The sequence below is a fragment of the Episyrphus balteatus genome, chromosome 2 (assembly GCF_945859705.1).
Source record: "Episyrphus balteatus chromosome 2, idEpiBalt1.1, whole genome shotgun sequence".
Taxonomy (NCBI): Eukaryota; Metazoa; Arthropoda; class Insecta; order Diptera; family Syrphidae; genus Episyrphus; species Episyrphus balteatus.
Window position 1 is genome coordinate 71952958 of NC_079135.1, and position 23584 is coordinate 71976541.

General features: G+C 32.0%; 1 protein-coding gene across 4 annotated transcripts; it reads right to left on the bottom strand.

Annotated features, from left to right (window-relative positions):
* Positions 1-330: 330 nt before the first annotated feature.
* On the bottom strand, positions 331-19064 carry LOC129908582 (WW domain-containing adapter protein with coiled-coil homolog). Of its 4 annotated transcripts, none has more exons than XM_055985187.1 (13): positions 17992-19064; positions 17590-17623; positions 11243-11513; positions 10865-11182; positions 9045-9120; positions 8899-8984; positions 5930-6028; positions 5496-5863; positions 5180-5418; positions 4795-5114; positions 4565-4731; positions 1568-1695; positions 331-1508 (listed from the first exon to the last, which is right to left on the bottom strand). In XM_055985187.1, exons 1-13 carry the CDS (start codon positions 18030-18032, stop codon positions 1430-1432), a joined length of 2226 nt encoding a protein of 741 aa, XP_055841162.1. In that variant the 5' UTR covers positions 18033-19064; the 3' UTR covers positions 331-1429. The 4 variants fall into 4 exon arrangements, with proteins under 4 accessions (XP_055841162.1, XP_055841164.1, XP_055841161.1 ...); XM_055985189.1 differs by having other exon boundaries at positions 332-1508; positions 11252-11513; XM_055985186.1 differs by having other exon boundaries at positions 332-1508; positions 5930-6031.
* Between the last annotated feature and the right edge of the window lie 4520 nt (positions 19065-23584).

Consider the following 23584-nt stretch of genomic DNA (forward strand, 5'->3'; position numbering starts at 1 on the left):
CGCGAACTTTTCAATTTTGATTCCTTCTGCTAAAAAACCCAACATGGATTTCATTTCGTTTATAATATTTTTGTTTTTTATTTGTTAATATTAATGTCTCGGTCTACGATTTAAATTGTATACTCAAAGTACCATTGCTTTTGATGCCTTCTAGAAAAGTTTATTCAAATTTCGTTGATATTCATTAACGCCTGCAAATAAAAATATCGAATCTAGATTTATTTAAATATGAAGTTACTAAAATTGTTAGGTTTCTCTTTTTATTGTATTTACTGCTAAAATTACAAAACATGAATACATAAATTCAACAAAATTAAAATAAGAAACCCCTAATTTCCTAAACTACGGAAAAAAGACCTTTTTTAAAAAAGTTACTACAAATATATACAAAATAAATGATCAGCTTTTATAATGAACAAAAATGAAGCGTGGAGTGACTCTTTGATTTGTTTTAACAAAATAGTCAATCTGCCACTTCTTGCTTTTAAAAGTAATGTGAAACAAACAATAATTAAAAATGGTTCTATTAGCTTATTTATGAAATCTTTAAACATAAATGTTCAGTTCATTTATTGTTGAAAACAAGTTGTAAATAAAAATGAGCATTTAACCTGGTTTTTATTTTACCTAATATAAAATAGGAAAGCTAAAAGTATTTTTGAAATAAAAATAAAATTAATCAACTTTGATAAAACCACAACTGTAGATTAAAAGACGAAAAGACGTTTTCTTTGAAAATATGTATGTAAAATTTTGTGTTGGATACCGCTCAAAAATTAATGTTTACCTCATTCAGTGGTTTATATGTAATGTATTCCCCACGCTTTACTAATTTTAAGTTAGAACTCTTATAGTTCAGTGCATAATAATTTGTTATTTTTGTATTATTTTTTGGACTTTCAGCTTATTTATTTTTCCTATTTTCTCAATGATTTAAACATGGTACATGATACGTCTGATGGTTTTTGATAAAATAAAAATATTGTATGATAACATTACAACACTGGATTCATATTATACATAATTTGAATTCTTCTATTCCATTTGAATGCTCATGTGTATTTACCTACTTAAAAAATATCTATTGCATATTAGATTATATACTTATTTACATTAACAAAGAATTAATCGTGTGGTTGGTTTTTCTCTTTTTTTTACTTTTCTTTTTTATCAAATAATAAATATATCGTGAGTGTGTATATGTATGTGTAATTTATAGTTGTTGTTGTTGTTGGGTGTGTGGTTAGATTTAAAAATGTGTTTGTCTCCTTTCTGTTATGATTTTTTTTTAACTTGATTTGTTTTTGTTTTTTTAGATATTTTATAACTAATTTTTATTATTTCTAAAATTATTCTTTATTATTATTATTATTATATATATAATTTTCTTCCTTTTTTATTTTTTAATTTAATACAATTTAAATATTGGCTAAAGATCATCTGACATAAATGAATTTTGGGATTTTAATTCCTCTAATAGACGAATTTGCTGACGAAGATACATAATTCTGAAAGTATACAAATTGATGAGAATATTTTTGAATATTTTTTAACTTTATGTACTTACTTTTGTTCTTGTAGCGTTGCTGTTATTTCTGTTATTCTAACTAAACTTCTAGCTGATTTTAATTCGGCGGATACTTTCGTGCATTGCAGGTCACCATGCGCGTGAGTTTCCTCAGAACATTTTTGGGCCTGAAAAATGAAAACAATTTGTTTTTTATTTATAGAAAATATTTATCGGGACAAACATTGGGGCAAATTCATAGTCGTTTTTAACTCCAGTTTATTTTAGACTGAGTTATTTGTAAAGGAGTTATTTGGGTTATTTGTATAGGCTTTGCTGACTCATCATTATTAAAAATTTGCAAATAAGCCAGCTGTTTATGTAACTTTCTTTTGCTTAGAAATTATGTAATGTTTAAAGCTTTTTTATATAATTTTGTTTGTTCTTTGTAAAGCTTGAAATTGTAAAAGCGTTTGTTTAAAATTAAATCAAAGTCGATTGTGATACGAGGATGGCTGTTAAGCCGAAACGCGTCATCAATAAAAAAAAATTTAAAATTAAACAAGACTATAAGGTGTTTTATTGACTTTTTATCAATTTAAAAGAAAAAGGGCAACAGAGTTGCAAGTAAAACTAAAATTCAATGAAAATAGAGCGCAGTTTGTACCAAAAAACGAATCGTACATTCGGTGGAGCCATTGCATAAAGGTTAACTAACTAAGGCGAACGTTGGGTCCTTTAGATCGATTTATTGAACACCTGAGTTTCCTATTCAGCAGGTGCGAAAATAAAAAAATTACTGAGAATTTTGTCTGCCGCAGCCATGAGACGAAAACATTGTTGTAAATAAACATAATATTGTTTATTTTGAAAACAAATCAAAAAAAAGAATTGGATTTCCTTGAATTATCGCGGTGTCAGTATACGAAATTTTGTCTGCAGTGTAAGATTCATCCGTCTCATTAAAAGCAGCTTGGGGCTCTCTTGCTGAGGGGGGAAATTGAAACCAAAGTAAGCATATTTAAATCGATAAAACATTCCTCCATCATTTTGAGTGTCCCAATCTTTTGATCAACTATCACGACTCGGACCACTAGATTGTTGATGCTAAACTAATCTCGCTTTCTATTTGGTTTTGAGATTTTGTGTAAAAAATAGGAGATGAAATCTAGTTTTTTATTTGTCTACGAAATCTGTTCATATAAAAAAACCTTTTTAAATAAAACAACAACAAATATTCAGATAAATGTCAAACAGAGGAGTGAGTGTGAAAGTGCGTGTGTTTGTATGTGTGAATCTTGATAAAAATCCAGATTCAGATTTTTAAATCTCGAATCCATTTTTTCGAATCTCAAGTCGTAAATAGATCATGAAATCTGAGATTTTTCCACTTTTTCACCTCTGCACCAGCTGTCAGATTCACAAATCTGACTCTTATGTCGAATTCCTTTCAATTTTTGGAATCGCCTCAAAAAATCGAATTTTTGATGTTAAAAAGGAACCTGAACTGTGTGTGTGTCATTGTCATTTGACAACAATTTTTACACGAACGTCCAGCTGAAATCAAAACATTTTCTGCAATATAAAACCAGAGATTCCTTTGATCAATAATTTTGTTTATTTTCTTCGGTAATATAAATTTAATTTAATCAAAATCAATAGGAAATTGCAGATATTATTAAGATCTGAGTGAAGATGAAGTAGGAGGTTAATTATTTTGGTCGTATGCTGCGGTTTTCCAGAAAAAAAAATTCCTATAGACAATCACGGGAAGAAAAGTTACAGATATTTGACTTTTTCAGAACTATGTTTTTTTTTATTTTTTCAATAAACATACGATATTCGATTATAATTAACTCTTAATTTCAAGTTAGTGTTCTCAAAAATAAACAAACAACAAGAAGGAAACGTTCAGCTTGACGTTTGAAAAATGTCAAATGTTCCAAGTGTGTGTGCAAATCCATGTAAATCTCTCAAAAAAGAGGGATTCAAAAAATCGTATTCTGCTTCGTTTGAAGCGAATTTTTTTTTTCCATGGAACATGATTTTCAGAAAAAAATTCGCTTCGATATCGTCGAAAATTTTTTCATTGAAAGGAATTCGACTTAAGGGGGAAATCCCTCTTGACGACGGGTTTTTCAAGAATTTTTTTTAGAAAACTAAAGCATTAATTAAAGTTTGGAAAAATACATGATATTATTGACATCATGAAGTGTTAACACAATTTTTTTGAAGTAATAAAAAAACAAAATGGCAGCTCTACAGCCGTTTAAAGTAGATGCCTCGCATTTGCGACGTGCAATGCCCAGGTCCAGTTAATTATTTATAATCAAAAGAAATTTTTTTTTCCAATAAAATATATTTATACGCATTGCATGAACCTAAATTTAGCAAAAAAAAGTGTAAAATAAAAATTAGAGACCAAAAAAACGAAAAAACACAATGTTTTTTTTTTATAAACAAATTGTTAAAAAAAAAATATTTATTGTGAAAATTATATTTGACTTTTAGGTTCATGCAATGACCAATGAGTTAGCGAGTAATTTGCACTTTATTTCAAGTCGATAGCTTCATTAGTTTTTGAGTTACGTTGCACGGCGCGGAAAAAACGTGTTTCGAGAAAAATTCGTTAAAATTTTTCATTTTTGTACTGTGGTAGGCTCGGAACCCATGGGTTTCAGGACTATCTGGGGACTTTTGAGGCTTCATTTAAGGCTAAGACCACTAAAATAATTTCTTCGGTTGATAAGTGATTTTTTTTAGGCAAAAAATTAATAATGCAAAAATAAAAAAATTCTAGCGGGTTTTCCCCCCTTAATCTCACAAATTTATCGGTATGAACAACATAAAGTAAAAGGGTAATACCATAGTTAATGCAAGAATCATTACAAATATAAGAAGAAAGTAGGCAGTAGGAAATGGCGGTCTCTGGAGCACCTGCTCTGGAAAGTCCAATTAGCGTTGATTTAAGGCGTTTTAATAACATAACCTTTATTATTTGTGGAATGGTTCCCCTACTAAAAAAAATAAAACAGTCACGTAAAAAAAAACTCTTACCTGTTTTTCCAAAATGTCGGCTGGCCAATTTGTCACGTGCGTTATCAAATCGGCTCTAAAATACTTTGCTAATTTTGGAGACAAATCAGGTCCTTGTCCTCGACCGGCCTGACCCGCTGTAGCCACACAGCTTTGTAAAGTACTAAGCGATGCTGATGTACCTTCCACTAAAGAAGAACAAATATTCACAAAAATACTTTTTAATTAATTGAATTAAAAAATAAACTTACACTTTCTTTGCTCTGTGGTGTTGCCGCTTATATCTAACTCTTGTGTTGGAGTTGGTGGTCCTTCTACGCCGCCACTGTGTCCACCGTTGCCACTGGACACAACACCACCACTCGATAGAGATGCATTTGTTAAACTAGTAGGACAACCAACCATATTTGGATTGACGCCCTCGACAGTCTTTAGCCCGAATTGGCTGCATGGGTACGGACCGACAGAAGTGCTATTGTTTGTTCCAGTTATCGGACTTTTTGAGTAATTCAACGGTGACATACCGTGTGCATGCGATAGATTATAGTGTGGCGAATTAAGTGAATTATCTCTGTGAGTTTAAATTAAAATGTTAAAATATAACCAATTAATGAGAAACCGAAAAGAAATTCATACCTTAAACTAATTACTCCGGGCACAGTCCCTGTATGATGGACATCCATTAATGGAGCATTTGTGTCCGATGCGCCAGCTACAGAAATTCCGTGGGCCTGTCGAAGCATTGCACCCTTTTGTTGGGAGTTCATGTCCATTGATTCCAATGATTTTGTGCCCAATTTTGGGGGTCCGGGAGCATTTGAATTCATATGATGATCATTTTGATTCGACGTTCCACTTGAATTTTGCGAACCAGTCTAAAAAAAATATTATTTTATATTTATAAATACATTCCATTGATTTTTTAAAATATTTATTTCAATTATTTATTTACAGTTGCTTGAATGGGAGGAGAAACGGAAAGATTCACTTGTTGAACTACAGACTCAAGCTTTCTGTGATTACTGTTGTTAGATTGCGCTCCTGAACCGCCCATATTCACGTTACCACCACTGGAAGCCGACGTAGTAAAATGCATTTGAGATGAAACCACCGAAACATTTGTTGGATGTGATGCGAGACGGGGCAATGCATTCGGTAATAGTACAGTAGCAGCACCACCAGCTGCAACTGTCGATGATCCAATTGTTAAAGGGGCAGATTGATCATTTAATTGGGCTGTGTTGGGAGTGCCCGTCAGTGAATAGCTAGCTTCAGATGTTGGTGTCGAATCTCCTGGACTTATATCCATATCTGGATTATCTTTATACAAAAACATTGAAATAATATTGGTGTGTTTTTGTAAGTATTTCTTTTCTATGAATTTACCTTCGATTCGTCGTCTATGAGTTGGAGGTCCTCCACCATCATTTTCATAGCCCCACCTCAAACGGGAATTTCCTCGAGAACTGGAATGTTTTGTGTAGGCTGCTGTGATCAAAAAGGAAAATTATTTTATTAGTAGTTCTAGTATTAAGTTGAAGGCATCGTATCTATGACTTTTCCTACGGAACATGATAATTTAACTTACAAAAATAATGTACCCTATAAAATTAAATAATATTTAAATCGAATGAAATCGGAAGCAGCATAGGATTTGTACGCACATCGCAGAAATCTTATTGATTTAAGGAACAATTTAGATTACGTTTTTAATGAGATTCTTATTGACAGAATCCATAGGTGGAGTCGGCTAACGCGATAGTCGATTTTTTATAATTTCAATGCAGGATCACACCTGCTTCCATTTATATTTGAAAGAAGACAAAAGTTGGAACTACTGTTTTCAATTTCGGCAAAATGAAATAGCTTTCGACGTTGTTGAATATCATTGGTTATGTGGTTATTCCGAAAAGAAATTGAGTGGTCGTCAATTTGAATACCACATACCTGCCATTTAACTAACTATTGAACAAATTATCTCGGTTTTTAATTAACCTTTTTTTTTGCTTCTACCAATATCTTAAAAAAAAATGTGATGACGATTAACTATAGTTAAATCTACACTGTTAGGAAAAAATAGTTAATGTTTCTTTGAAAAATTGTGTACCCATTCAGTTGAAAAGAAGTGTGTACGCAAAAGTAAGTATACAGCCTTAACTATGTTTTAACAAGACCATTTAAAGAATTCTAACAGATTTTCGAAAAAAAATGTTAATGTGGTTTTATTTCATTAATCATAACCTACATATTTACAAAAAAAAAAAAAGTCGTTAAAAGAGCTAAATTCTCAACTTTTTTTTGGAATTAATACTTACTAGGGTACACCCTAGATCTGACGAGAGCAACTTTTGTAGAAGGCATTGATTTTACTAGCTTTGGTGTAACATCTGGGCCGAATCTTAACTACTCTTTCTATAAGACTCGTTTCAGTGACTGTTTCCTAACTTTTCGCACCAAATACACTCAATAGCATTCAAAGATACTCAATAGCATCCAAATCGGGGGACTGGGATATTTGGGCCTGTTTTGGAAAGCGGATGAGCAACCATTCATAAATAAGACAGAGTTGAGCTTATGGTTGTTACGTTTATGCAAGATAAATTATCCCAATTTTTCTTTCCAATAATTCCTTTTTTTCACGACCGAATTTTATATTAAAATGGATTTCAATTTCATTTCGAGAGAAAGAATAATTTTATTTATGTTATGCATGCACGGAATATTGCATTTTGTATCTATTTGCAAACGAAAATACATAATGTACTGTCCATATTGCCTTCAGAATACAATCTTTTTTTAATGAGAACCAAATGCAACTTATAAAATCATTCGAATCTGAATTTTTATTATCTATTGTAATTTTAGGTTTCTTAACAAGAGAATGTTTAATTTCAAGAATTATTTTTTCAGCATTTTTCTATAGTGTCTTTTCCAATATAGTTTTTTGCCATTATATACTTGAATGTGTGACCAGTTCTTTTTAAATGGTGTTTTGCCAGTTTTATTTTATTATACATATAGAAAACACAAACGATTAAGACTTTCCCTACTTTTAATTGGTAACCACTGTGATGGTAAAATAAATGGAACATACATAAGGATGACTAGTTCAATACATGATTTCAAAAGCTGTTTTACAGTATTTTAATATATATTTCAGAGTCGTAGATTATGTACCTTGGTATTTACAGTGTTCCGCGTCAGTATATAATATTTTTGGAGTAGTAAATATTTACCTCAACAAGCTTATAATATAGTCTAAAATTGAAATGCCCCGAACGCGGTATTATTTCTCGTATTCCCGGAGTTTCACTTGTTTAAAAGACCACATAAATATGTACATACATTTTATGATCACTGGACACACACACGTTTTATTTCTATAAAAACTGTAATAAATGCTTCGTAGATTAAAAACATTTTTAACAAGAACAACTGAAATGAATAAGCAAACGTATATTAACTCCATAAGGTTGAGACACCTATAGCAGGTCATGGGAAATTTGTATTTTTGTAAAAATAAGAAATAAAATTTCCTATTCAATATCAGGGAAAAATAAAGATTTATACCATTTATTACGCACATGCGCATTTAATAAAAATCGGAATATAAAAATTTAAGAATAAGAAATTTGTGCATTTGTATGAGTTTGTCAAATCAAAATATACTGAGGAATACAATTTCAGAAACCTGTGTATAGTATAGTATCTAAGCGTTCATTTTGTATGTATTTATTGTGTGTATAATATATTAACAAGAAGTGTTCTAGTTTTAGGGAGAATGAATCTTGCAAAGTTTGTTGAAAATATTTTTTTGTTTTCAAGAAGAATCTATAAGTTTGTACAATTGCTAATTTTACCATTTTTTTAATCAAAAAGCTATACAGCTTTTTATTTAGAGCTCCGTGTCCGGTTATCCGGAATGGATTTTTCAACGTATTAAAAATAAAGCAGAAACTATGTACATAATATTGAAAACGGATCTTCTGTTGCTTTTTGTTTCGTTTCTTGATAAAAAAAAAATATGTAGGTCATAAAATAAAATTATGTGTCCGCGTAATGTAGATTTTCAATCTAAAAAGACCAAAAAATAATGTACGTGCTCGTTTATGAGAATGTCCGTTTATAGAAAAGTAATTAGTATAAATTTTTCGAATTTGTTGTCGAAAATATGTCGGTTTAAGGGAATTGTCCGCTTATTTGAGCTATACGTAAGTAGAGATTTCAATGTAGTAATCAAAATTATTTTATAGAGAGGATTAATTAACAAATGCAAAAGAGGAATTGATTTGTTAAACCGTGCAATCCATTAATAAAAATTTGTTTAAAAAAATTATTTTCATAATATTACTAACCAGATCTAGAAAATCTGTCTTCACGTTCCCTCTCGCGTTCCTTTTCTCTATAATCCTTTTCCCTATGTTGATCTCGTGTAAGAGTTCTAAATGAATTCAAAATATTAAGCATTTATTATTCAATAGATAATAAAATTTATTCTTACCTTTCCTTTTCAACCCACTCCTTTGGTTTTTCCCATTGTGATTTTTCAGTTTTGCAGTTGTAGTAATACATCTTACCTATAAAGTAAAAATATGTTGTGTTAAATAAATTAAGTTGCTTAGAATATAGTTGTTTTATTGGTTTTCTGAGTATCGTAATTGAACAGTTTTTCACATAACCTTAAGTCTGATGAATGAATTTTCTTAGCTAACTTAAAACTGAGAACTTACTAAAACAATACAAATATTTTGGTGCTTTCCTTTCCCCATTCTCTTTTCGTTGCGGCTGCAAATACTGGCGAAGTTGAGGGTAACCTTGGTCCCATTCAGCGATGCCTTTTAGGCATAATTTTACTAGCATAGGCATTGAGGCTTATTTTTTGACAAAAAGGCATAATTTTTTCATTCCACTCTTGATTTATGTTTTAAAAGTTTCTTATAATTTTTTGAATATTTTGATAAAAAAAAAACTTAAAATTTATATACTACATATATTTTAAATAAAAGTTGTTCGAAATTTTATTTAGAGAATTCGTTTTTACCATTTAACTCTTGGTAGTGTTTAATTTTTCGAAGAATTGTGTGCACACTTATCAATTTTACTTGAAAAGAATATGCAAAAAGCGATTTTGTTGCTATAAAAAGGTCTAAAACGCTTGCAAATATGCTATTATTTCTTATTGGTGAAAAAAAAAACTGGTCGCTAATTTCTTCCTGTTGTGTAAAGCAATGTATTAGTTCCCTTGAAAAATTCCTTTCGAAGAAAATAAGTTGCAGTTTCGTGACAAATATGTAGCCATATGTATAAGTTAATTAATTAAACATTTTGTTTTGTGTACTTGCACTTTTATATATAATTTTTCAAACATAAACTCAGAAATCTAAATTGAGACATAATTTATTTGAAAAGGCATAATTTTTTTTTAAGTGAGGCATAATTTTGAGTGAATGGGTTGGCAACGCTGGTCCCATTAGCCATTGATGAACCTAGCCAACGTTTTGCAAAAGCGACAAAAACAGGTGTTCGTGTTCAAAAATTCGAGTTGGACAGATGGTCCTGTAAATGTCTTATCGAAAATGCCAGCGGATGAGCTGAAGGAGTCGCCTTATTTTGGTCGATGTTTACCGACACTATATAAAACTCACAGCATGAATATACTGTGAATTTTAATATTCTAAGGGAATTTGTTTTAATTCAGACACTAAGAAAATTAAAATTCACAGTATATTCATGCAGTGAGTTTCATATAGTGTCGGTAAACATCGACCAAAATAAGGCGTCTTAGTAAGGGTACGACAGATCTAACTGATGAGCCCACTGTCGTACCTGGGCGAAACGCTTTATAAATTTGGAGTTGAGGTCACTTAAACTTTAAAATAGAATTATATTCAATCGCTCCACTTAAAATTAAAATAATTTTAATAATTTTATATTATTTTTGTTATTTTTTCTTCGTTGTGTAGAAAAATTGTTCTTCCATGAGCATTTTTGTATGAATTTTGAACATATCGTAATTTGAGTCGACTGGAAATATCAATTTGACATTGATAAAAAGTTTTGTTGAAATTCAAAATTAACTTTTCTGCCAAATAATTTATTTATTTATTTTATTTAACGCTAATCTAAAGGCAATAGGGAAGTTCTAATTGGACAAAAGTTTATTAAGTGGAGATTTTAACAAAACAAATTATTAATTGCTTTATTTCTTGTTCGGCTTTTGTTGAGGAAAATGTCTTATAAAATTACACTAATTTACAATCAGCCGTAAACAGCTTTATATTTCAGAGACTTGTTTAAATTAGAGTTGTTGTTTTTACTCACCAGACGAACTGACATGTTCACTCCAATCACTTGCACAGGAAGCTCTTTCACTTCTATCATTTCTATCGCGTTCGCGATCTCTATCTCGATCATTGCGATCGCGATCACGATCTCTGTCACGTTCTCTATCCCTGTCTCGATCCCGATCGTTTCTATCTCTTTTTCCATCTCTTATTTCTCTTTCTCGATCACGGTCTCTGTCATCCGATCCAGAACGCTTATCGCCACTTGAAGAGCATAGTTTCGAACGACGATCAATTCTATCATGATTCGTGCGGTGTTCAGTTTCCCGATCGTTCCCACGTCTATCTCGTTTATCTGTAAATAAAAATTATTATAATACATTTATTTCCAATAGTAATATCAAATCAAACACACAGTAATTACCAGAATATTTGTCCTTTTTGTAGACATCACGATCACGATCCCTCATCTTTTGGATGTAACTGAACCTATCGCGATCACGATCTCTATCACCACCACGTATATCGTGTCTAGACGATGGTGAATCTATCTCAGGGGATTGTGATCGATATGAACTATTACCATTGTTTAGCGAACCACCAGTAGGGGTGTTGTCACGTTCACGATAACTTGATCTACTTGAAGCCTCTCGATCATAGTCGCGTTTTGAGCTATACTTCGAACTCTATAATTATTATTAAAATATAAAAACAAATTATTGCGGTCTTTTCTAAAGAGCATTTAAGAGTTAAATTAATAGTTGTGGCTATTTAGAAAATAAAAAAATTAAACTGAATGAAACTATTTTCTTTGAAATTCGATCATCATTTATGTAGATACAACTGCGGTCAAATAATGACACCACAAAAACAATTATAACGGTACCATACAAGTAAATAGTGGCGGTTTTTTAATTAAAAAATTTAGTCCTTCTAGACAAAACTTATGTTTAAAATTAACATTTCAATTATTATTTGCAATTTTGTTTTTTCGAATACAGACAAAAAAACACGTCAAATAAAATATATTAGATTATTCGTCTATAGTTCCTAGTTCTAGGAGTTTTATTGAGAAGAAAGTCATACAAATTGGATGTTAAGCGTCGCTAGTGTGAAAATTCACTTATGCTTACACAAGGTATTTCAGTAAAATGTTGAAGATTTTCACTGGTGTTTGGATAAGTTCAAATATACTCTCTGAATGATTTTATTTTAATTGGATCAAAACAGCCCATAATCTTCAGAATAAAATCAAACAAAACAATCCCAACGTAAGAACTAATTGCCAAGTTTTCTAGAATAAAAAGGAACCGCCTACAATGCCTCGACTACTCGTATAAAAACATATTTATTTTTACCTAAGGTATTACTATTTCAGACCTGTGGAGTTATCTGTCAACCAAACTTTGCGTATTTAATTAGTGTCACTAAATATTCATTTTGCAGAAATCTTAGTACATCAACAGTAGAAAGACTAAAATTATAAGATTTCATGACTGAATTTAGTACTCTTATCAAACTGATTTGGTTTATTATGATAAGCCGGAAATTTTTTCTGCTACAAAAAAACTGGAAGAAATTAACGACCAGAGGAATAGGACAGCACAACAAACAACGGACACTAATTTCAAAAGATCTACAGAACCAAAAGAGCCTTTATTATTTATTAAGAAAAAAATATTCATAGAATAATTTCAACCAAAACATTTGTTCTCTTTTCAAGAATTGCATCGGCTTAGGTATGTCGAGCGAATGAATATTGACAATCCAAATCGTTAAGTTTTGTAAACCATGACAGAAGGTACGAAAGAGAAAAGATTTCATATCAGATGGCGTAATAAGGTTGAAGGTGATCTTCAACGAGTTCAGGTAGAAATACCTTTGGGGAAAGAATAGTTAGGAATCGAAGCGTAGAGAAAATAATATTAAGTGAATTGTAACAGCATCCAAAACTTTACCGCCATCATTTATAATATTTGTATGCATTGAATTGCAGAACTTTATGAAGCTGGAGCTCCAAGCTGATTGTTGTGCTTCAGAGTAATATCTCCACGGAAAAAAATTATAGACATCTAAGGGCGATTTTGTTCACTATTGCTCAACTTGGAGCAAACTCTCAAGTTGACAAACTTGAGAGTTGACTTTAACTCGAGAGTTAAAACAAAAGTTGAGAATCTATTTTGTTCACTATTTTTTTCTTAACTCTCGAGTTTAAAAAATAAAAGTTGGCCAACTTTCAGTTTTGAAAATATCCCTGGGATATTTGTGACAGCAAAGACAAATAATGTCAGTTTATAATCATCTTTTTATGTTTTTGTCAACAGTTAGAATTTTAATTAAGTTTGTGTTTTATTTTTGGTGTTCAAAATGTCGAAGATTTTTTATTAGTCCGATTGTACGTGCGCGCCGTTTTTCAAGTATTTCAAATTCATATCATTTGATTGATTTGATAAAATTATATTATTTGTATGGCTGTCAGTAATATAAAATGCGGAGTAATTGAAATAAATGTAACTGGATAGATGTGAATAGCGTCGGAAATGGTCTTTAGCACCAGAAAAAAATGGTTTTTTCACAAAGAAATGTCTAAATTTGAAGGTTTTAATAAATGTACATTTTAATAATATGTACATAAGAAAATAAATAATGCAATTCTTTCTCTTTAAATTTGTCTTTGTTTTCGTTTTGTTTTTGCAACATATTTTTTCCTATGAATTTGTTCTTTTCCATGAGCAACATTTTATATCGATACCACTAAAAAGAAAATGTTATTTTTCGATTTTTTCCTTCGGAACATTAATTTTTATCACAATAACTGCCAACAAAATTTTGACAGAAAAATAAAAAAAATAATAATTTTAAAGCAAACTCTCAAGTTTGGTCGGCAAACTTCTACTTTTTCCGGAAGTTGAGAAAACCGAAAGTTTATAAACTTTCGAGTTGAGAATCGAAAGTTAAAAACGTCAACTTTGCGTGAACAAAACAAAATCCAGAAGTTGAAGATAAAAATCGTCAAGTTATGCTCAACTTCTAGTGAACAAAATCACCCTAAGAATTTTCAGACTTCAGTTAAAAAAAAGTGCAATGAGGTGCAAAGGGCATAAGAATAAAGCAAAACGATATACTCAAGATTTGGATTCAAGATAAAGTTCTGTTAAAATTGGAAAGTTTTTATCACAATAACTGCCAAAAGTTTTCTGTTTATTAGTATACATTGCAAGTTAATGAAACTAGGGATATGGAAATAGTACGTAGTCTGTGCTGATAATCTGGTAAGAACACTTTTGCAAATAGTTAAACGGCAAAGAAAGCCAAATATCCGCTGTTAAGAGGTACAAACAGTTTTAATTGGACAACAATCAGCTTATGAATCAGTTTGAGTGATTTGTTTGAGATGCGCGAGATGACAAGAAAGGATACGCTATTAACTTCAAATTCGGCATTAGTACCTTAGTAACAAAATATTGTCCACAATATTTTTCAAATGTCCAGAACTTTTCGCCAACACTCTAATTTGGTCTATGAATGCGTTTTTAACGAGGGAAATTACACTCCAAGTATCCTGAATGAATGCATTATGAGATAATAAATTATACTTTCATGTTTCCAAACATAATCCACATGAACAAACTAAATGAACATTTTAATACAAATACTTTGTATAATATTCAACAAGAATCAAGGAACCAAAAACAAAATCACCCGAATAATGAAGCCTTACATTGAAATTCCATAGAAAATTCTATTCAAAGTTTCAGTTTAAACAAAATCACAAAGTCATAATGTGGCTAAAATTCCAAACATCATATTTGAAAGGACTAAAATATGCATTGTTATAAAGAGAAACATAACATAAAATCCTTTAATCCAAAAGATTACTTTTATACATTAAAAATGAACAATGTTTAATAATAATCTTCAAGGTCAACTACTTGTAGATGATGACAAAATTCTTCACAGGTGGGAACAGTAATGGAATGGACTTCTAAACAAGCTGTATCTGAAGATATACTTTCTAACAGCCGAACATAATGTGCAAGACTCGACATCAAAGCGAGAAGAAAAGGTATTGTTCCAGACAAATTACACTCTAAGTTCTAACGGAAGATATTGAAAGTTATTTTCTACCAATCTACAAGAGCAAAGATGATACACGAAACTACTATAGCTGATTTTACAAACCATAAAGATCGTTAAGGGGATTTTTGATGGCGTTCTCGGAAAAATATTTGATAACCAGTGCGAGGTTATAAGAGATAAGAATCTAAATAGGAAAAGAATCGTGATTCCTGAAGTGATTTGCATTTTGGACTTTGAAAAGGCAATTCCATACATCAAACATTATGTAAAAGCAAGTAAAAACGGAAATTAGATGTCCCGCAGGAGCAACCGATGTGATTTTAGTCTAAATTGCTGTGCACCAGACAATCGTCTTCAGTGAATCTTTGAATTTGAATCTTTAGTTTTTGAATTCTTGATAGAAGCTTTAAAGGATCCAAAAGTGTATTGTTTATTCTTTGCTGGTGATTTAGCCATTTTCGAACATGCTGGCAACGAACACTTCATGTAAAGGTGGATTTTAAAAGGGAAATTGATAACGTATTAAACGTACAAATGCTCCCTAAGCTAAAAGGAGAGCTCTATACGGTGCAAAATGTTGGACATAGTAAAAAATGTATAATAGTTAAATGACGACAGCTAATATGAAGATGCTTTGCGTGACAGAAGAAGTAAGAATGCTAACGATACATTTTGCTCATCGTTATTTCTTTGAACTGAAATAGTAATTGAGTGATAAGACCCTAACGCGAATAATAAAGGTCTTATCTTCCATGCAAAACCATTGACTCATTCGTAGGGAAATGAAAAATATCTTGTCATATTTAAAACAAACGTCTTAAAGATAGTAGAATTTGCCATTTGAAAGCGTTTCCAGTTCGATTTCAACGAGCTTTATTATCATTTTTTGTTCTCCGTTTTTGTTTCTGAATCATTCTGAAGCAAGTCTTTGCATTTTACACGGATCTTAAGCAAGCAATGCCACTCATTTAGTATATTCTAACTTCTGACTTTGCTTCACGCAAACGCTCTTTATCGTCTTTGAAGTGACGGAATCAACCACAAGATATTCAACCATCATCTCCACAAACTTTTTGAAGTTCTCGATGCTCCCCAGTCGCAGTTTTCCTTGAATGGAAAAACCTCTCTACGAATAAAGATTATTTGGCACAAAAACAAATATTTTCACACAGCGAGACACCAAAACAAAACAAGTAATGCATTAAAAAAAATTAAATACCTATTTCTAAGCTTCGTTTAAGACAATTTCGATAGCAAAACCTACAAGCATTTACTGGTAGAGCAACTAATAACAGCGGGTACCTTGTTGAGCACATCATCTCTTATGAAGCGACTAATTTCAAGGTGTTTTCCAAGAACCTGTCAACTGCATGTGGATCCCAAAAGAAAAAAGGAAAACCACTATCACAAGAAGTATTGATGCCCCGTGGCACGATAGCGCCAAGGCCAAAACGACAGAGGTCTGTGTTCGTATCCCAGTCTCGACCACCTAATAACATTTTTTCAGTAATACTGCCTCTTACGATAAACTGAGAAAGCTTTAAGAGCGTCATTGTCATAAAAAAGTGCATCTCTGGTTTGCCTTTCGGTCTTGGCGGTAAATTGTAGGTCCCTTTCATTCCTACAAATTAATCTCACGCACAAAAGAATGGTTAAGATATGTTAGTCACAAGGTCTTGCTCCTTCGTGGGGAGTCGCGCCACAAATTATTATTTTATTGTCACAAGAAACTTGGGAGAACCATTTTGCAATTGATTTAAGAATTAAAGTATACTGAATGCTGGCTGCGTCATCAATAATGCTAATGTAACAGGTAACACAAAGTTACAAAAAAGAAATATTTGGTGCATGTTTCTTAAAACCCTATTAAAAAAAAAAAAAAAAAAACATTAAGCAACAGAGGTAAAGGCAAGATAGAAAACTATGAAATACGAGCAATGACATGAAACTAGCAAAACTTAGCTTAGATGAAATGTTCAACGAGCCAGAACAACGTTAAATACTTGGAAAATTATTTTCCTTCAATTGTATGTTTCTTTATACCTACACCTTTTTTCCAACAACTCTAACATTTCCTTGCACATTTAATCAAAAGCAATAAAGCTAGAAAAGCATAAATATTAATTCAAATTTCAAGCAAATAGAAAAATAAAAATAAAAATTGAAACAATTTTAATAAATTAACAATTCAATTTTACATAAAATACAGAGAAATTATAAAAGAAATGTCACTCGTAAACCACCACAGGTAATATACACATAACTCCTAGCAAAACAAATCGATAACCCCTAATAAGTTTTCTTGTGTAAAGATCCATAGCACAGACATGAAAAAGTTGAATCCTCTCCTCTACTTGGATTTCTGTGTACATAAGAAAAAAAAATCGTATATACATTCCCCCCAAAACAGCATCCATCATTATTATTTTAGAAAAGAACAAACTCCACCAGCAGCCCAACCCTAATGCAAATTTCTACTATACTTCCGCTATAACGCCAACTAATATTAGATAGGTACTATAACAAAATATAAATGAAAACACCGGATAAAAACTTGGAAAAAAAAGTAAAAAAAAAAAACCTCTTCAAACTTTAAAGATTTTTCGAACTTCTTCTTGAACCAATAACACTTTTTTTTTCTTCTTAAAAATTAGATGGCATATTTTCAACACAACAACTCACCTGATAAGAATGGGATTGATGCTTCTCAAAGTACCTGAAATGAAAGTAACGAAACAAAAAAAATATAAAAAAAATGAGTTAAAAAAGGAAAGAATCCATAAAGGAAAATGTGTGTGATGAGAAGTGGGGTTGATGATGGACAGAATGAATATTAGTGTATGGACAAAATATGAAAAAGAAAAAAAAACATAAAAAAAAACAAAATCAAAATGAAAACAAAAAAAAAATGAATTAATTAATGGATTAATTGAATTTAATTTATGATCATTTTTTTTTTTCTTCCTATAAACTTGACTTGATATATAAGAAAAATGTAAACGATACAACAGAAAAAATGAAAATTAATATTAAAAAAAAAGAAAAGAAAGAAAAACAAATAAATAAAAGGAAACAAAAAATTACCCATCGCTCATACGTTGCGGTTTTCTAGCATGCATTACCATCAATGCAAATTCTTTTGGATGTCTCTATACAGATATTTCAATGATTATCTTGTAGTTCCTCTCTCAACTTAATTGATAGTTTATTTTATACTTTTTTTTGTCTGATTCTATTTGTTTCAGTTTCTGGTGTATTTAGTTTATTTATTTCCTTTTGTTTAATCGATTTGTTCGCAAATTGAATTGGAAATTACTTCATTTTTTTTTTTTTTTGATTTTTTCACTTCTCCTTTTCCGTGCGTCTGACACTCGTCGTCGTTCTCGACCATATATATATTGCAAAAGGCAAAAAAGCAAGGGGCTGCGCCTTTTCCTACCGCAAGCAGCTCGCGGTTCGCAGAGCAAGCTATGTGTGCTTTGGTTAGTTGGAGCTCTTTTTTTTGCTTTTTTTTATTGACACAATGTGATTAAGTTGTGATTTTCAGTCGCAGAATTAAAAAGTAAAAAAAATTTCTGTAACTTTTCTATTTTACTCGTAGAAGAGAAAAATTGGAAAGAAAAACTTTGACTGCGCCTGGTCTTGGTACATATATATATATACGAAGGGTCTTAACTTGCCCACGTATCTTTTCTGTTTTTTTTTTTCTCTCAAGTTTTTTATATTTTACTTCGCTGCATTTTGTTTAATATTTTATATTAAATTTTTATTTTTTGTGTGTGAAAAAATTTTTCAATCTGGAATTTTAAATTTTCTGTCGCAAGAAGGATGAGGAAAAGAAAAAATTACCGACTGATGGCTGCGCTGATTGGTGGTGGCAATACACTTTGGAATCGACGAAGGCGATGTCTCTTTGCCGTCGTTGTGAAGTAGATGTTCGTGTTTTTTTAATGCTCTTTATTATGCAATATATAAGCTTAATTATTGGCAAATTGATTTTTGTAATAGTTTTTCAATGATTTAATGTTGAAAACTTAATTAAATTCAAATAAAAAATTGAATTAAATTTAGAAATATTTGTGTGAAAAAATTCGCCTCAGTCTAACTTTATTTCTCTTCAACACAGTACAGCAGACGCCGCCATGTCACATTTGGGTGAGTGAGACGGATTAAATGACAGATTGTGAATTTTAATATGGTTTGTTCGTTTTTTCATTAGTGAGAAAGATATGTGTCTCTTTTTAATGTGGTGAGTAGGTCTAAATGTCTTGCTCAAATTGGAAATTTTGATTGTGGAATGTTATGAGAAAGGGAGAAATTGGTGATAAATAATGAGAGAATGAAGTGTGGTGAAATAGTAAATAATCTTGACAATAGAGGGCGCTTGATTTATTAATACTTTGTTTTCACTTTCATTATGAAGGTAAGTACACACTAGCTATGTTCACATTTATAAATATTAGTTTATTATTTTATTAAAACAAATGACTTGAAACATGGTATAAAAAGACAAGGTATGATCATTAGAGCAGCCATCTTACAAAATGGGGTAATAAGGTTTTGACGTTTGGCATTTGGCAAAGTCAAAAGCAACAACAATTTCCAAGACAAATTTGTTTACAACAACAATTTCAATGGGCTGGGCTGTCAAAACCTTAAGTAGCCATAAGTTTTGACAGTTCTCGATACTGAGTTTTTTCTAATGATCATACCATAAACAAAAAATACCAAGACTGGAAACTCGGCGGTCAACTGACGTTTGCCTACAAGCTGCGAGGTGTGGTGAATGTCGTGAACCTATCGTTGTGTTCGTGTCAAATGTGTGGTGAATGTCGTGAATCTATAAATGTGTGCGTGTTAACGTCATTTACCAACGTGGTGGCTTTCACATATATTCACAGACAGCAATGTACACAAAAGGGTTTTGGGGGGAAAGACGTACGAAATTTTTCAGTCTTGGTATTTTTTGTTTATGGATCATACCAACGACAAAAAATTCTACAAACATAAATGAAAATATTACCGCATGTAGTTACAATTTTAATAGAACGAGCACTGAAGCAAAATGCAAATGTTCAAACAAAACCAGCACAACGAAATCGTAGACGAAAAATTGTGTATGTGTTACACAAAATTATTATGCTGACTATTCACGAGTCGTTTTTATTCGCCGTAAATGTTGGCATAAGAATTTCATTTGTCAAGCTGCTTACACACAGAGAAAAAAATATTCATTTTTAACTATTTTCATAGTTAAGCCTGGTACGCTGCTCGCGCTAAATTTTAGCCGAGATAAAATTCCCATACAAGTTATCGATAGTTTGTATGGGATCCATTTTAGCTCAGCTAAAATTTTTCGATAATTTGTATGGGAGCTAAAATTTAGCGCGAGCAGCGTACCAGGCTTTAAAACCGAGATAACTATTTTAAATAGTTAAAAATAGTTATTTTTGACTATTTTAAAAGTCAATCGAAGTATTTTCCAAATTAACTATTAAATAATCAATTTTAACTATTTAAGCCTGGTACGCTGCTCGAGCTAAATTTTAGCCGAGATAAAATTCCCATACAAGTTATCGATAATTTGTATGGGATCCATTTTAGCTCAGATAAAATTTTTCGATAATTTGTATGGGAGCTAAAATTTAGCGCGAGCTGCGTACCAGGCTTAAGCCTTAATTTCATTGGCTCAAAAAGTGAAAAAGTTCAAAAGTGAAAATTTTCAAACGCATTTTTGTATAGTTTTTTGGGCTAGAAAACTAAAACAAATGATGCAGAAAGCTTAATTTTGGGTCTAAAAAACAAATATAAAAAACAAATGTATACCCTACTATAATGCTTTACAGAAGCAACAATTGCATCTGTAAAGCTTTATAGAACCAAAATTGTTTGTCGGGTACTCTTTTTCACAAAACAATTTCGCTAAGCAGAAAAAAAATATTTTCACTTTTGTACTTTTTCAAAAAGTGGTATGTAGTTAAGCCTTTAAAATAGTTATTTGTGACAACTTAAATAGTCAGATGGGTGGAGGGGCTATGGGACTATATACTATGCATTTTTTTCCTCTCCCACTTATCCGGGAGGACCAGACGATCTAGCTCTTCTAGCGACAGGTAAATACCTAACCACTGTAAGCGAACAATTAGAAAGCGCATTATCCAAGGTCAGTAACTGGACCAGGAGATGCGGTCTCAAAGTAAACCCCCTTAAAACAGAAATGGTACTTTTCACAAACAGAAGGAAAATTCCTCCTTTTGCAGTGCCAAAAATTGATGGCACCCCACTTAAGATTTCGGATAAAGCGAAATATCTCGGAGTGATCTTGGATAAGAAACTTAACTGGGGTCCTAACACTCAAGAAAGATATAAGAAAGCCACGTTTGCACTTTACTCATGCAATCGAATTCTTGGCAGAAACTGGGGACCAAATCCTAAAATAATCATGTGGATGTATACCGCCATTGTCAGACCCATTCTGACTTATGGCAGCTTAGTCTGGTGGCAAGCTCTGGAGAAATCCACGAACTTGAAGACCCTAACCAAAGTACAGAGAACAGCATGCATTAGCACTACGGGGGTGATGAGGTCCACTCCAACCGCAGGGCTGGAAGCAATCCTTAATCTCACTCCCTTAGATCTATTTGTACAAGAATTAGCAGCAAACAGCGCCCTACGACTCAGTCAAACCAACATTTGGAATACTAGTCAAAACGGCCACACTACGATCCTTTCTAACTATGTTGGCAACAACGTAAGTACAGATTACATGACCCCTTACTTAGACTTCAACAAGTCTTTTAATGTCAGTTTCCCAAACAGACAAGATTGGGAAAATAGTGTACCTTTCTCAAATGAGTCGACTATCACCATCTTTACTGATGGTTCGAAAATGAATACTGGGGTTGGTGCAGGTTTTTACTCAGAAAACCTTAACCTTGCCAGTTCTTTCAGGCTCCCCGATCACAGCAGTGTCTTCCAAGCCGAGATATTGGCAGTGAAAAATGCTGCTAAACAAATATCCATGATGGCGATATCACCTGCTGACATCACCTTTTTCATTGATAGCCAAGCGGCAATAAAAGCGATTTCTGCCACCTTAATCAAGTCAAAGCTTGTTTCTTGCTGTCGCGAAGAGCTTAGGGTTCTTGGTATGCAGCATAATGTAAGACTCTGCTGGGTTCCCGGCCACAGTGATGTGTTCGGCAACGAAAAAGCGGATGAGCTTGCAAGGGAGGGCTCAGTTCTTGATCCCTCTCTCATAGACCATAACATCAGAATCCCACAATGTGAAATAAAACGAAATATTGTCAACAATATTTCACAAAAAACAAATGAAAGATGGAACCTCCTAGAATCCTGCGGTCACACCAGGAAACTATGGCCGAACTTCGACGAGAAAAAATCAAACAAGATCTTACTACTTAGTAAACCTTCCTTAAGATCACTAATAGGCATCTTAACGGGACATAACCTACTAGGATACCACAAAAAGAAAATGGGGCTTAGTACGGATGATCTATGCAGAGGCTGCGGCAATGAGGACGAACAGGAAAACACTGTTCACTTCCTCTGTCACTGCCCAGCACTCTGTCGCACTAGGAAAAAATTCTTAGGAAACTACTTCTTTAATGAATTAGAAGAACTTTCGGAACTTTCAGGCAATAGCCTACTGAACTTTGTAAAGTCCTCCAAATGGCTCGAACAACCATAGCATTCATAGGTTATCACTTTTTTAAGGAAGTTACAATACTTCAGGGTATCACAAGGGATCTACATTGATCTAAGTGTGACGGTAACAAGATCAACTGTCAGCCCATTTAACCTAACCTAACCTAACCTATCCGGGAGGACAAATTATATAAAAAAAAAAGCCAACTTAAGCCCTAACTATACATTGGCTCAAAAAGTGAAAAAGTACAAAAGTGAAAATTTTCAAACTCATTTTTGTATAGTTTCTCGTGATGAAAAATTAACGATGCAAACGAAATATGCTGAGCGGCAAAAAAATAAGGGCTCGCGAAATATTGTATCTTTCTCTATCTGTTCCTAATGATGTTTGTTTCACTGAAAAATTAGATAATAATTTTGAACAATTAATAAAATAATTATAAAAATAAACTTACTTTTATTTGACGAACACTAAAAAAAATTGTAGGGTTTTGACACTGGTTTTCCTCGAAAACAGAGACTTTTGTTTAAAAAGGATTAAACGAACAAGAGGTTTAATTCCCACACGACTTGAAACTTGTACTTCGCACTGACACACTTCGACAAGATTATTTTCTGTAACTGTACAAAATAGTTACCTACTTTTAACTATTTTGCTTTGGCATGTGACTATTATAATAGTCATTTTTAACTATTTTCTGTCAAAAAATAGTTATTCGTCAAATTTCATTGAATTCTATAAAGTGACTATGCAAATAGTTACAAAATAACTATTTTTTTTCCCTGAGTGTAGTTTTAAATTATGCGACACATAAGAGTCGTCTCGCCCATTCATAAGTTATGCGTGATCTGATAACTATTTTCTTTAAAATTTACAATTATTTTGGATTCTTCTCCCGCATAAAAATGTCAAAAACTCCATTATACTACGTTTCCACCTACCCTAAATCCGAAATTTAAGCTAAGTAGATTTAGCATAAATCTCGAGTTTTATTCTAAATCTCGGATT